This window comes from Rhinopithecus roxellana, chromosome 13 (assembly GCF_007565055.1).
Source record: "Rhinopithecus roxellana isolate Shanxi Qingling chromosome 13, ASM756505v1, whole genome shotgun sequence".
Classification (NCBI taxonomy): Eukaryota; Metazoa; Chordata; class Mammalia; order Primates; family Cercopithecidae; genus Rhinopithecus; species Rhinopithecus roxellana.
Window position 1 is genome coordinate 83,586,994 of NC_044561.1, and position 16,017 is coordinate 83,603,010.

General features: G+C 43.9%; 1 protein-coding gene across 4 annotated transcripts in view; it reads right to left on the bottom strand.

Annotated features, from left to right (window-relative positions):
* Positions 1 to 16,017, bottom strand: part of SLC24A3 (solute carrier family 24 member 3) — a 502,594-nt gene that overhangs the window by 59,368 nt on the left and 427,209 nt on the right. For all 4 annotated transcript variants that reach the window (XM_030915170.1, XM_030915172.1, XM_030915171.1 and 1 more), the window contains exon 7: positions 8,942 to 9,016. In XM_030915170.1, coding sequence (XP_030771030.1) covers positions 8,942 to 9,016 — 75 coding nt within the window. The remainder of the gene's footprint in view (positions 1 to 8,941; positions 9,017 to 16,017) is intronic.

The following is a 16,017-nucleotide window of genomic DNA, read 5'->3' on the forward strand; positions in this document are numbered from 1 at the left end:
CAGCAAGACCCTGTCTCTAAAAACACTCTAAACAGAAGCAGGGCTTCCTCATCCCGAGAAAGGAATTGGAGATGAGCTATGAACTGCCTGTGAGCATTCCATGCTGTTATTTGGAGAACAAACAGCTGATCATCGCCTCTTTGGAAGACTGGAAATGAGGACTGGTACTGTTTGCAGAACGTTCCATCGGGAGGGTACCTTGCTGGACCATCTTGATGGAGCATTTGAATCGCTCTCTTGGAAAACTCTTCAAACAAGGATGAGGTTCCTTTCACTCGAGTTTGCTGAAGGTTAGGAAATGAATTTGTTATTCCTTAAAGATTTAATGTTATTCAATACTCTTAATACACATGTTGTCTATCCCTCTGTAGTTTATGCTCTACTGGCTGAGAGTAAAAGAAATCAAAGCAACATCCCCCATCCCTTAGATCAGTGTTACCAGTGTAGAAGAAAACTTGAAATCATTTTTTTCTAGACTAGAAGTTGCACCCACAGTTCCCCCCAATGACCACTAGGTGATGCTCACGTTCCAGTCCTCCCTCCATGTCCAGCCTGCCAAGGTAGTGAAGTTGAAATGAAGTCAGTTCAAGTCCATTTTCGCAGCTCTATTAAATCTCCTGGAAGGAAGGGAAGCACCTCAAGGCAGGCAGCCTACTGAAGGCGGCTTCAGCTGCTGCTGTCATGGGGCAAGGTGGTGTTCCAGGGGCAGGTCCTGCCTGGTGCTGTGTCCTGCGGTCAACACTCAGTCCTCACGATGAGTTGCACTTGAGGGACCTCCTGTTGTGGGTTTTGGAACTGACTCAGCTTCTTCCCCATCAGATTTGTGAAAGCAAGCCATGGGTAAGCAGTTCTCTCTGTGCCCTGTTGGTTCTGTTTGGGGGCCAGGCACTGTGATAGCCCAGAGACCACCAAGGGTGATACTGATAGCTGGGTCTCAGATCTGCTGAGCACCAGCTGATCAGGGGGCCTCTGCCCTCTGACCCACATGTGGCTCATCCAAAGTCGCCCTTGGCTTCACCCTAAGGTTTCCACGTGTTCTGCCGCTGAGCGAAATGTTAAACAGGAATGAATTTGAAAAAAGCACTCATTTCCTCCAGGCTTCAGAGAAACGGCTGGGTACCATGGAAACCGGCATTTCATTCCTGGTGTCTGCTCCAGAATTCTTCCAAGCAAAACGGGCTTACATCAGGCTGGCGAATCCCTGGATATCAGAATAACCCAGATAGCTGCCAAGGGAATGGAGTGCTCAACATGGAGAAGCAGGGGAGGAAGAGCCAGGAGCCCCTAGTATATGCGGGAGAAAAGAGCTGGCTGAGCTGGGAGGCAGGTGGCTGTCTCAACATCGCCATGTCAGCCCCTGGGTTTGCTTACTGTAAATTGTAACCATGAAGCAGGAGAGGCCGCATTGCTGAAGCCAAGACTTCATAGCATGTATTGTAATCACTGGCACCATGAGAATTTTAAGCAGTGAAAATAATAGGAGAAAATCAACATCATCATTTTCTTTCAAGAGACTGAAACCTGACACTCTTTCCTTCCTTGCTGTAAAGAAAACAGTCCCCCGTAGATTTTTCCCACTCAACATCACGGGGAATTCCCTTGAGTGGGTGTAGTTCTCACTTCTTCAGCTCTCGGGTGGGGGTACAGACAGCTTAGCTAAGGCCATGGTGATTTCATCTGAGGAGAGGGATCTGATGGAATACGTTGGGAAGCTGGCTGTTAGGCACCAGTAGTGCTTATATTTCAAAGTTAAGCGGGAATTCCTACTTCAGGATGTCTTGTAGGCTGGCTTGATTGATGAAGGCTGTGGTTGCAGGAGGACAGGGAATAAATGACCTAAGGGCAGGGCTTTAGCAGAGCTAATCATGTTGCATAAATACATAAAGGCAGGCTACAGGGAAGAAAAAAGGATAAGTACTGAGGATATAGGAGATGGGGGTAGTTAAACCAAAAAGACTATGTTTGCTAGGCAGGGAAAACCAAAATTAAACATGTAGCTAAAGTTTCCAAGTTGTTCTTGTTAGAGGTGAGAGGCTTCCCTCTGGCGTCTCCAGGCCAGCGGATGCACTTCTCTGTTCAAGCAGCACATGAGAGTGTAACCGATCTCCTAGTTTACCCAGTGTCATTAAAGCAGGCCTTTCCTTCCTCCTGTCGACAGCAGGCGACCTTTGTAAGACCATAGTTGATTTGTTTAAGGATCTTAAAATTCTGTCAAAGTCAGAATTCAAAGTGAGGATCTTCTAGCTACCACAGACATTCCGACTTTGCCAGAAAGAGAGCTGAAATGTAATGAAGGCACAATGAGCTGAAGGACCTCAAGTTTTCTAGTATGAGAATTTCTTAAAGAACTGAAAGTAGATCTACCCTTCGATCCAGCAATCCCACTGCTGGGTATCTACCCAGAAGAAAAGAAATCATTCTATCAAAAAGACACCTGCGTGAGTATGTTTGTCACAGCTCAATTCACAGTTGCAAAGATAGGAAACCAACCTGAGTGCTCATCAGCTGATGAGTGGATAAGGAAAATGTGGTTTATATACACCATGGAATACTACTGAGTCACATAAATAAGCTAAATAATGTCTTTTGCAGCAACTTGGATGGAGCTGGAGGCCATTATTCTAAGTGAAGTAACCCAGGAATGGAAAATCAAATACTGTATGTTCTCACTTATAAATGGGAGTTAAGCTTTACGTATGCAACGACATACGCAGTGGTATTATGGACTTTGGGGACTTAGAAGAGGGGGTGGGAGGAGGGACAAGGGATAAAAAAACTACATATTGAGTATACTGTACACTACTCGGGTGAAGGGCATGCTAAAATCCGAGACCTCACCACTATATAATTCATCCATGCAACCAAAAACCACACGTACCTCAAAAACCATTGAAATAAAAAAATGAGAACCCCAAGTTTTCTAAATTGGAGAGAGAAAAGCTTAATTCCCATGAAAAATGTGTGCAGGAGGGGAGGGTGATGGCTCAGAGGGGCAGGGCCTTGGAGGCCAGCCAGCTGCCGGTGAAGGACAGCCTTCCACACGACCTCTGAGATGTCTTTTCTCTCACAGAAAGGGCAAGATACAATCATTTCCAGATTATTTCAGATTAGTTATTTTAATGAAAGAATTCTAGCAGGGGGGTGGCTGAAGCTGTTTCCTTCTGCCGAAAAACTAGACCGCAAAGTTAGTGAAGGTGACGCTCATCTCTAACAGGGGGAGTGGACGGTGGGGTAAGGATGATTTTAAAGACTGTAAGAGGAGGATTTTACTGGAGGGAAAGTCCAAATTCTATATTGGGGCAGTAGAGCTGCACCATGTCAGACACCTGCTCTGGCAAACTCGAGGTATTACGAGTCCCTGACCTTGGGTGAACCATTTAACCACCGGAGCCCTGGTGATGCCATCTCTAAGGTGGGACTCACAAAATAGCTTTCATGCATAGTCACAAGTATGAAACTAAAAAGTCATTATCAGTAGATCCAACACAGTCCCCTCTTGAGGATCAAGTCTATGCTTGTTAAAAATTAAAATTAATAACATAAAAAGTGTAGTTCCTTGGTTCCACTAGTTGTCTGTCAGTAGCCACGTGTGACTAGTGGCTACCACATTGGACAGCACAGATTGCAGGCTATTTCTATCACCATGTAAATTCTGCTAGAAGTACTGGGCACCTGTGGCAGGTGAGTCAGCTGAGCTCTCTCATATCCCCCCTGGGTTCCATCCACTTGGGGCCATGATAATGAATGTCCCAAGGAGGGAAGGAGATGTGTTGGCATGAAGGAACCTCGCTGCTGTGCCAGTGCTCGGGCTGCCCTGAAGAGCCCCAAACTGCTGCCAAGGGCTCACCTGGCCCATCAGCAGATAGGCAACACTTGTGAATTTGGAGTTTCAAGCCGGTCCACCTTACCTGGGATCTGTCCCATAGGCCTATCTGTTTCCCCTGGGGGCTGCCCTCCTCTCCACGTTCACAATCCCCATCCTCCGGAAGAGACGAAGGGTAAAAATAAAGTATTTCTTTTAGAGCAGCTGTTAGACTGCCTATGTAATGAATCATTTGCATTTATGTAAATTACCTGATTATGTAAATTACAGTAACATTTCAATACAAAAAACTGTCGGCCTGCTGGAATTTGGAGAAAAGAGAGGACTGGGAGGCCGGAGATACCCGTAGTTGAAGTGCTCACTGGGGGCAGAGGAGAAGCAGCGACGAATCTGCAATGACTTGCACTTGGCTGTTGGGTGGATGGGCACAAGGAAGGGCTCTAAAGAACCTAGAACTCTTTCAGGACTTAAAAGGTGATGCCTGTCTTGCAAAAAGAGACTGAAGGCATTGGGGGAGCCTCCTCAATGCTTTCAGCACCACTGTCCAGCCTCTCCACGGCTGGCCAGATGTTTCAAAGTATGAAATGTCACCGGGGCTAAGCGAACGTTGACTGGGGCCAGGGAAGGGCCCCGAGAAGCACACACTTTATGTTTTTGAAACTATAATTGCTTTGGACACTGACAAAATTCATTTCTTTTGCTTCTCCTTCAAACAAACAAACTAGAAAATAGCACAGAGGAAAGTTTAGGTGAAACACCCGAATAGGGAAGTGGATGGCCCCGCGTCTCCCTCTGAATGAACTGTGGTGAGCTCTGTTGGTTTTGGAATGCACGTGTGCTTCCTGCTCCTGTGGTTTTGCTTGTCAGCCCCCACCATGTCCCGCCCGCATCAGCTGACATTTCAGCCATTTTGAATCCAGGTCATAAGGACTCTATTAGCACTTTCCTGGCCTCCTCTGAACCCTCGGCCCCTCAGCAGCCATCAGCGTCTCTGGAGAAGTCGAGGTGCCTCTCTGTGGGTGTCCAGGCCCCGCGGTTTGTCTCCAGGGCTCCTCTGCTGAGGTCTGAAGAACCCCTTGGTGGGCATGTACACAGAACAGCATCTGGTCCTGCTTAATCCTGACTTGCCCTCTGGGTGAAGGAGATCTTTATTGCACAACCTCAGGACACTGACAGTTACGCCTTCTGAACATTTCAGTGCTGTATAGTAGGGAGGGGGGTTTGAAAAAGCCCGAATAGTTGAATGCATTGTTTGGGAAGGTTGGTAATTATTTGGTGGGTAGGAGAAAGGGCCTTTAAATAAAGGAATTTCAAGTCCTCATTGCAAAGTCCTATGGAGAAGCTTAGTATTACCTAAGGGAAACCAGAGGAAAAATGATTTTGTTACCATGATATTAGGGGAAATAGAAAGAGGAGAATAAGAAAAAAGACACAGAGTGTGTGTGAGCTGTAGCCTCTGGCTGGGGGCATGGAATAGATGTGGAGACATTGTGAGAGGTACTTTGTGAACTGCAGCACTTTTGGGTGTGAAACTCTGTTTTAACCCTCATGGACAGTTTCAAATCTCACGTAAAAATGACCCTGGGAGTCTGGCCACCACTTAACAAGAGTTAAGAGTCTACTCAGACTAGCAACAGTCAGAAATCCAGGCAACTAAAGTTACTTAGGCTGCTATGATTCCTTTCCTTTGGGAATCTCAAAACTGACTCTAGAAATTGTCATTTCTATGCCACAGATGAATACCCCAAGGAAACAGTTTCCAGCCATATTTACAGTTGTGTTTCTCAAGATGCAGTGTGGTGCTACTGGCATCAGAATCACCTGCGGTTGAGGGAAGATGTTGGTTAAAATGCAATTTCCCAGGTCCTAACCAAGAGGCTGTTGAACTAAATAGGCATCCTGGGTGTTTCCAGTGCAGACTGAAGTTGGAGGAACATCAGTTAAAGTAAAAAGAACCAAGACCTAACCTTGAGGGCTCAAACTTTATCTTTTCTATTTCTTCTTAAGAGTGGAGAGATGTAGTTTTTCTCAAATCACAAAACTCTAGCTTTGACACCTGGTCTGTAAATGTACAGTCCACATCTTCAGGTAACAGCAAAGAATCATTTGCTTGTGTGGCTTGTTGCTGTCTGAATGAAATATGGAGCTGTCCTGGCAGCCTGCGTGTTCAGCTAGCTCAGCTCTGGGGTTTATATGCTGCACCCTGAGGACAGATGATTGCTTTGCCCAAAGACCAGACTCGGTGAGAGAGTTACTCAAAGCCCAAAGAAGAAAAACCTCTTTACTTCTTCACACGTCATTAACAACAATTATATTCATTTTATCTTGGATATATCCAGATACACTGAACAGAAGACAAGTGATTTCACACATAGTCCAGTTAGTGTCTATGCGGAAAACAGGGAAAGAAGCCAATACCAGCAGAACTGCTGTTGGGAATGTGTGGTTAAGTCTGTGCTCCAAGGAGATCCGAATCTGCTCTGTTCCGTTCCACCACTTTGTTTTCATGAGCACAGTCATCTCCTTCTGGAATTCAGCAAAGTAGAGGGCTGTGTTCATTGACACTGTTTCCTAACCATGTCTTTTTTTAAAAAATAATTTTCAAAAATCATCCCAACATTCCGTAATGGCAGAAGAGCAGAGGGCACACAGTCAGTGTGGGTTTGTGCATAGAAGGATAAAGCTCACTGGAAGGGGTATTAGAGAAGTCTGGGAAGAGTCTTTGGGTTCCAGGTGATCATACCCTTTTCATGGGTAGTAACTGAGAATAAGAACATAGTTCATGTATGCCTTAAATCTCCTAACCAGAAGTTTAAAAGATGAAGCATGTCTTCAGTTCCAGCATGACATTCCGAACCTCTCTGCTCTGTGGGGTGGGTTCCAACCCTCCCAATGATAAAGGGCCCCTGGAATTAGGGGAGCATGGCAGGTCCAGTTCTCTTCCTGTTTTAATCTGGGGATGCTGGAGGACAAGGTTGAGAGCACATTTTAAGGGAACATTGACCTCCTGGCAAACCTTGTGATGGTTTGTAAACTCAAGATTTTCAATGTCAGAAACTGCCGTTCACCGAAGTACCTGTCTGGTTCCTCAGGGAAAATCTCACGTCAACCTTCGTGTTCATTTTATTTATATAAAGATTTACAATAAAATAATCTACTGTTAAGAGCTTTGTCAAACAAGTGAGTAGACCCTTTAGTTGATCTATCCCCATTGTGTAGGTAAGAAAACTGAAACCTAGAGAGATTGATTTCTCCAAGGTCATGAGAGCCAGTGAAGGCTGCATTAGTCAGGGCTCTTCAGAGACACCGAACCAACAGAAGACATACATATAATGGAGATTTGCTGTGAGGGATTGGCTCACAGTACCATGGATCTGAGATGTCTCATGATCTTCCATCTACAAAGCCTGTGGTGTGGTGCAAGTTTAAGCCCGAAGGCCTGAGAACCAGGGAAGCCAGTACAGTAGATCCCAGTTTGAATCCAAAGGCCCAAGAACCTGGAGCACTGATGTCACTGATGTCTGAGGACAGGAGAAGATTCATAGCCCAGCTCAAGCAGAAAGGGCAGATTCACCCTTCTTCTGCCTTTTTGTTCTATTCGGGCCCTCAGTGAATTGAATCATGCTCATCCACTGTGGGGAGGGTGATCTTTTAGGATTCAGACACTGATCTCTTCTGAAAAGCACTCTCACAGACAGCCAGAAATACGTTCACCAGCCCATCTGGACACAACTTAGCCCAGTCAAGTTGACACATAAAATTAACCATGATGGTAAAGGGGCAAGCAGAACTAGGAGTCAGATCTCCCGACTCCTATTTCAATCTTCTTTCCAATTTTTCACCCTTTTTGTGGACAGCCCAGCTTGCCACGCTAAAGAGTATGAGTTTTTCCCCATAGATGACACAGAGCCACTAAGCAGTTGAACAAGGGATAGAAGCATTTGCAGGGGTTCTTTGTGGAGACGCCACTTGGATGGTCGTGAGGACTGGCTGGGGGTAGAGAGAAGCGGGGAGTAAGCGGTGGAGATGCACTGCACAGAAACACTGACCCGCCATGAACTGCAGCAGCTGCTGCATCAGGCCCGCAATGCAGAGAGCCTCAGCTGAAGTGAGCTCCGGAGGAATGCACTGGGGAGATTGTGGTAAGCGGAAATCCACAGTACAATTAAGCCACATGGGTATGCTGGGAGTTGAGGGAAAGGTCAGTTTAATCTCATTCCCAGTTTGTGGCTAAGATAGGAATGGGGACTGAAATATATGGAAAGGCAAGTCCTGGGGAAAACATCAAAAGTCTATTTAGGGGCCGGGTGCAGTGGCTCACACCTGTAAATCCAGCAGTTTGGGAGGCTGAGGCAGGCAGATCGCTTGAGGTCAGGAGTTGGAGACCACCCGGCCAACATGGTGAAACCCTGTCTCTACTAAAATACAAAAATTAGCCACGCATGGTGGTGCATGCCTGTAGTCCCAGGTACTCAGGAGGCTGAGGCAGGAGAATCACTTGGACCTGGGAGGCAGAGTTGCAATGAGCCAAGATCATGCCACTGCACTCCAGCCTGGGCAACAGAGCAAGACTCCATCTCAAAAAAAAAAAAAAAAAAAAAAGAAGGATTCTATTTAGGGACGTGTTGAGTTGGGGCATGGAGATGTTTAGTAGAGAGTTCTTTATCCACCACGGGACCTCAGGGAGGTGTCACTGCTAAGTAGCTAAGTATACGGGTGTTGGTGTTGGCACAAAGCTGGCCACGGTAACGGGCTCTGTGGGAGGGCAGGGAGTCCTGGCAGAGCATACAGAGTGAGAAGGGGGAGAAGTGATGTCCAAAGCTAGGGACGCCAATGAAGTGACAGAAGAGTCATGCTCAGCAGGGTCTCAAGAGAACAGCCATGGACTCTCACAGACCCAGATAACCCAAGTCTAAATGCCGGTCCTGACCAGCAATTGGTCAGGCTGAGTTCTGGGTGATCAAAGTAGCTGAAAGAAAGAAATCTGCCTCCTAGCAAAGACATGTATCACGCACTCGCCACCGGTGACCTCTAGTGAATTCCACACGGAGGAGCTGCACACCACCCCTGGTGCTTAAAAGAGCACTGATGGGAGCTGAAATGGCCAGAGCGACTCACCACGATGAGCGCGATCACAGACAGCGTGTAGTAAATCGAATCCCTCAGCAGGCACCAGGAGGAAAGAGCCACAACCTGCAGGAGAAGGGAAACAAAGTCAAACAAGATATAGACTGTACAAATGAGACGGCGGGACTCCTGCAGGCTCAGCCAGCTTCCTGTCTAGGCCTCCTGTCCTGCACCCAATCAATCTGCCAATCAGTAGGAATTTATTCAAGTATTTAGGCATATTAGTCTGGATCTTCTGAGAGGCAGACATGAAGATGGACTTAAACCTGCAACAATTTTGTTAGGGGGAAACAGCTGGTGATAGAAAGTGGGGCATTGGGGGAGCTGGGCATGCAGCCTGTCCAATGGTGATGCGTGTCTGACCCCCGCAAAGGAGACAGGGATGGTTGGGTGCACTGTCCCAGCTGCCAGGCAGTCTGAGGAAGGTGCAGCGAGGCCCAGGGAATCCTTAATGCAAAGTTGCCTGTCAGAGGAGACTCACGTGCCCCAGGAACAGGCCTGCCTTGACATCCATCACGTCCAGGGGATAGGAGGAGCAATCCTAACCTGTGCCTTTGTCATGACTCTGCTGCAGCCTGTCCCGCCCCGTAGAGTGAGCAACTTGTGCTGGGCTGCCGCTGCCGTCCTTCAGAAGGGGTGTGGACAAGCCTGTCTCTGCCAGACCTTCTTCCCTCATCTCTATTATATGCCTGGTCTTGCTGGCATTTGACCCCTGGTTTAATCAGAATCTTTGAAAGATTGATTTGCACACTGATCCAGGGGAAAATGTTCTTCTTGGCATTTGGAGATGTCCCTTTTTAAAGAGATGCTGGCTCTGCTGAGACGAGGCTGATAGGCACATTGCTGGAGGCTAAATAGCCTTGCCCTGCAAGAGGAGGGGGCTGCCAGGTCCAAAGGAGGGCAGAGGAGCCAGGGCTAGAAGTGGTGGGGAAAGTCTGAGGGGAGGGGAGAGAGCTCTGGATGTCAGGTTCAGGCTTCTGTTCTGGAGAAAGAATCATTTCTCCCTGGAAAGTTCTTCGAAGTCTCTTATTAAGGAATATTTAGTATTTTTCTGTCTTTACAGTGTAGGTTCACTTTGGCAGACCTTACAAATAAGTCGGGGAGAGTTCACACACCTTGTCCCAAGGGTTGTCACTGGCAAGTCCCTTTTCCTTCCCTAGAAGAGTACCAACTACTCCATGGACACAGGATGTTTGCCTGGCTACCTTTGCCCTTGGCCTAGTAAGTGAAAAATGACACGGCACAAGTCAACACTCTCAGCAGGGGTAATGACAGGCGCATGCTACACCAAACACAGTGGGAAAGACGAACCCCAGGGACATGCAGTCCCTGAGCCTCTACCCTCCCTGACTGCTGTGCAAGTCTGTAAAGATCAGACCCAGTCAAACTGGAGGTTTTCTGGATTCAAATAACATGAAAGGCATGACTTACATAGGACCATAAATGAATAATGAGGCCAGTCTCTTTCCATTAACGCATTCTCCACTTCTTATATGAACACTTAGTTATTTCCTGTAGCTAATTTTGCCTTATTAGGTGAAGCATTTGCAGATCTAAGTCACACATGACAAAGTTGTCAAGAAGAGAACTCACATCAGAAAAATCATGTTAGAATAAATATAAAGTATTCTTTATCCTTTTATCATTCTCTCTCAGTAGTGTAAACTCTTAGAATCTGTGGCCATCACTCACCATTTATGCAATAGATTAAATTGGACTAAATTGTTCATTTTCCAGCAGGTCACAAAAGGTTGTATTTATCCACTTCATTATAATCAGACAAATGGGCTTAAAACGTGGCAAATACCCATTTTGAATTTCTTTAACACATTACTTGGGCTTTTAGTTAACAACAGCAGATTGAACACACACCATTACCGTTCTTGTTATACCATAACAAGATAATACTAAAGGGTTTTTTACAAACAGGTCATAAACCCACAATGCAAAAGGAACAGAAGAGCTGATCAGAACAACAAAATCTTGGAAGCTGGAAAGCAGAAGAATAATTGGGAATGTTCTAAAAGTTAGAATAAAGATGGGCCTGAAAACAGAACAATCAAAAGACTGTTTAAGAATTTATTCTCCAAACCTACTTCCTTACTTCATACAGCCCAGTTAATGCTCATTCTTTACCTTAATAGAAAATAAGATATCCAGTATTTGAAGAATTGAAGTTCCAGAAAACAGAGAACACAGAGGGAAGAAATGATCAAATAAATAATTCAGAAACCATTCCAGAAGTTAAGGACATGCATTTTCATAGCAAAAGGGTTCTCTGAGTTTATCTCACCGAGTGCACAATAAACAAAACAAGACGTACATCAAGGCAGAAAATCATAAATCTTCAGAACACTGGAACAAATAATAGACCCTAGAAATTACCAGACAGAGGAAAGCAGGTTTATATACAAAAAATAAAAACCAGAGTGACATTTTGTACTAACAAAGACATGGAAAGCTAGCAAAAAATGGAGTAATGCTCTCAAAATTAGAAAGGAAAACAACTGCATTTCTATGCCCAATCAAATTATTAATTAAAAATGAGAAAAGAATAAAAATAAAATTTTAGTTGTCTCAGAAAATTTGCCTCCTATGTGTCCTTTCTGAAAAAGCTACTGGAGAATGTACTCCACCAAAATAAGGGAGTAAAGCACTTGTTACATATAATTATGTTACAATAAAACATAATACCAAGCAACCAGAATCTATGATGATAATTAAAGGAGATTTCTAGAATGACAGTGAAGGGAGAATTTAGAAGGATGATAAAAGGAAATTCCAAAATGAAATTTTTACAGCAGGCTTAGAGAACAACCTAGCCAGATTTGAGTGACTCAGAAGACTACAGAAAAAATGTTGCCAGAAGGACAAAATTGATGGAACAGTTGATAATTTTGAACCTACAGAAAGAAGATTAGAGAGCTCTAAGAAGAGAACATAGAAAACTAAGCAAGCAAACAATAAAAAAGACAATTATAAGCCACAAGTTAAACATAGGACTGTGCCCCAAAGAAGATGAACCATGTGTATTAATGGCTCAACTATGAAGAGTGGTCATAAAGTGATAATAAACTAAGCAGAATATTGTCTAACCAAACTTATAACTCTTTAGGGGAAGATGGGGGCTGGGTAGTGAGATGGGTGGGGCTAAAAGAGATGCAAACCCTCCTCTTCTATACTGTGAAATAAATGGAGAACACCTGTAACTGAAAAAATCAAGTAGCTGCCATCTAAGTAGGTTATTTAGAGATACTGAGCAAATATCAGGAACAGGAAAATTAATGGAAAGTAGTTACCTTAGGAGAATGGGGAAATGGTGATGGTGGGAGTGGAGGATGGCTGTTTTCCATAATAAGCTTTCTAGAATGGGTTGCCTCTTTAAGCTCTGTGCCCATATAACTTTAATAAAAATAAAGATAGGAAAGCATATCATAAATTATCCACTTAGTTTTACTTCTGCAAGAAATATATCTTGCACTAGGTCTAGATGTCAAATGTGGGTGGATAGTGATATCCTTTTTCTTCTTTATAAATAGAATAGTTTTCAATGTCAGGATTGTAATCAAGTTTCAGCCCCATATTCAGAGCCTACCCTTAGCAAAATCTTTTTTTTTTTTTTTTTTTTTTTTTTTTTTTTTTGCATAGAGGTGACAAACTGGAGCACAGGTAAGAAGGCATCAAACCAAAGAATTCTTTCCACACTCCAGAAGGAATTTAGAAAGGCATACACCCAAATAATTTACAATTCTATGTTACTTAACAGTGAGAACTGTGATCATGAACTCATGTCCACCTCTGACTTACCTTTCTGACACCATCACTCACCACAAAAGCAATATTTATCTGACCCTTCCTGCAAAGAAGAAGGTTTAGAAGGGTTCTGTATCCTTGCAGAGGCCAATACCATTTGACTTACTCTCATTTCCCAGCAACCTGGGCTTGATGAATTTGAGTACTAAGCCAGGTTGGTAATACTAGCAGTGGGAAAGAGTTTGGGATTTGAATCCAGGAAGCCTGGGCCTTGGGTCCGTGTTCCCAGACACTATACTGTAATGCTTCACTACAGGCAAAGGTGAAAAGCAGGCACTCACTTGCGATTGTCTCCCATGGGGATTTTCCTTTCTCCCTCACTGTAGCCATTAAAACAAATATAATAGAAATTGTAGCCAAAAAAGAGAATAGTTCAAGGCTGAGAGACAAAAAAAAAAAAAAGCAAACAAACAAACAAACAAAAAAACAAACCAGTGACCACAGCTACATTTTAAAATAAACTGCTTTCAAGAGAATTGAGGTAAGTGATCAAAGCAAAAAAAGAGTTACTATAAAAACTGTAGATAGGAATGTAGATATGGAAGGCATATATTGTAGATATGGATATATTCTAGGAGGAAGAAAATCAGTTAAATAAACACTGAAACTACCTGTCCATTTGACCTGTTTAATTTACAAAAATAAAACACCACTACAGCTCATTGTGGGTTGAGTGTTTCACTGTTTCACAAACATGAATACCCTGGTCTTCTGGACTCCATGTGGTTCCCTTTGCCTCTCAGTGAAGGATCACTTATCTCTAGATGAAGGCCAGAAGCCATGTGACTCAGCCCTGAACACATCTCCTGGCAGAGGGAGACATGTTAGCATCTCTGCATCAAATGGGAGTCTCTTTGCATCTGTTGGCAGGTGTCCCCCAAGCCACAGCAGGCTGATGAGAAGACAGGTTACCTTCTGTAGCCCTTTGCAAAATGATTGCATGGAAGAAAGACAAATCACTCTGGCAAAGAGACCAGATTAGAGGTCCCAGGAGAAAACCAACAGTGAGTAATTCTGTCCTTGACCTCACTGATCAATAACGTAGATGGTGCAGATTACAGAAGTCCATCCACTCCTCCACAGATTCAGCCAGAGGCTCTGTTTTCCCCCTATAGTTCTAGGAATCCCACCCAGCTGGAATTTCATCCTGATATTTCTTTTTCTGTTTATGGAATGCATTTCACACATTCTCCATTGAATATGCAGCTTCAGTTTCCTTCTTACACTTTCATTTAGTTTCAGAGCGGCATAATGCAAAAAATAATTCACACTTTCAAAACAACACATTCTCTTCTGAACTTCTGGCTCCCTCTAGGAGGTTAAAAGTAATTGTTTATGATAAAACCATACACTTTCTGGGTACAGATATGCATTGTGAATCTATATACAACTATTTGTATATATGATAATACACATATAGTATATATGAAGATAGACTGTGTATCTGTAATATGATACAATATTTATGAGAACTTTTCCTGATGAGCAATATCACCTGACACTGCAGGCACCTTTTAAAAGGCACAAATACTCTCAATTGGTGAGCACTTGCTTTTAAAAAAGAATTGTTGAAGCAAACAAAACAACGTAATAGTTAACATAACATAAAACATAAAGCTGTTACTTTCTATGACGAGTGTTGTTATTTCACACAAATTTCATGGAAAAGGGATTTGAGAAATCATAACATGAGTTTTGTTCCAAGCTTTTGAGCTGACACAATTTCTGCAGCCAATTCTCATCTCAGGAAACACAGCCACCTGATCTGCAGTGAGGATGGGGCTCTGGGGTGTCCCTGAAACCACCCGAGGACACCAAGTGCTGCTGAAGTTCAGACAGGCCTGATGTGGGTTTTTCCTCCCACAGAGAAACCTCAGTGCTACTGTCTGCTCATGAAGTACACTTTTAAAAAACTTCTATGCTGGGAAAAATCACTGAAATACAAATGACTCTTGTTTTCTAGAAGGTCACTATCGAAAATGGACAGTAAAATTGGGCTATGTAAAAAGACAATAACATGCTTTTGCAAAATACAGTGAACTGCTGCTTATTAATCTTCCCAACCAGGCACACAAATAAATTCACATTTTTAATTTAATGTTTTAAAGAAAACGCATTTTGAGTTCTAGTTTTGTGTAAGAAAAACAAATGACAAATAAACAAGCTTCTAGTGGAGACAGATTTAAATAAAAATAAGGCCACATCAGGACAGTGCAGACATAGAATAATCTCTTGAGTGCTCTTCATTGATCTTGCTGAACAATAACCACGGATGCTCATAATGACCTGGAGATGCCTCGGGACTCAGACATGCCTTCTCAATCATCCACAAAATTATATGCAGTTTTCATGTTAAGTGTAAGTTATTGCCTGTTAGGCCTTCAAAATTTGGTAGCTCAGAGTGTTCCCCTACACATCAGAATTCACAGGGAGTCAGCTCTGCCGTAGGGAAGAAAATGCTGGACTTGAGGCCACAGGGCTGTTCCCTGCAGTGCCCCTGGCTCCCTTTGCCCATTCTGGGTACCGGGTGTAAGGACATCTGCATTCACTGCCAGGCATTGATGTGCCAGCACCCGGCACAGCATTTGGCAGTACTAGGTACTTGATACAAATTTATTGAATAAATGTAGGGCATTTAGGGTAATTTAATTTAACCAAATATATTAGCTTGGATTCACCCAGAAATAGACCCAGATTTGAGTGCAAATAGTTTATCTGGGGAGGTGATTCTAGGATAATTGTTAGGAGAGTGGGAAGTGAGGCAGGTGGTGGAAGGAAGATAATAACCAAGTCATGGCAGTGGGCAACTGGGGCTCCATTTTAGTGGGGACCCTGGGAGACCATGTGGATGGAACCTGCCTCTGAGCGGAGAGGGAGCCAGGGTATTGATCCACCCACTCCCATTGGTCATTGGTTGAGAGATGCACCTAGGAGTGTAAATTCTCTGGCACTTCCTATCCCAAGGGCAGAAAATATGGGCTTTTGTGACCAGGAGGAGCCCCCAGACAAAGAAATGCAGGTTTTGGCTATTGGAAGTCAGGCCAGTGGGAACTGAACTGGTAAGGGTGAGAGGCCACGGGTGGGGCATGAGCACTGTCTACTGTAGCCAAAAACATGGACTGACACAGTAATCCAATATTCAGAGAAAGCATAAACACAAACACACACACACACAGACACACACGCAGAGAATTTTGTAATTTTTAAAGTACAACCCAATCACGTTTGTATGAGACGCAAAAGCAGTCCACACT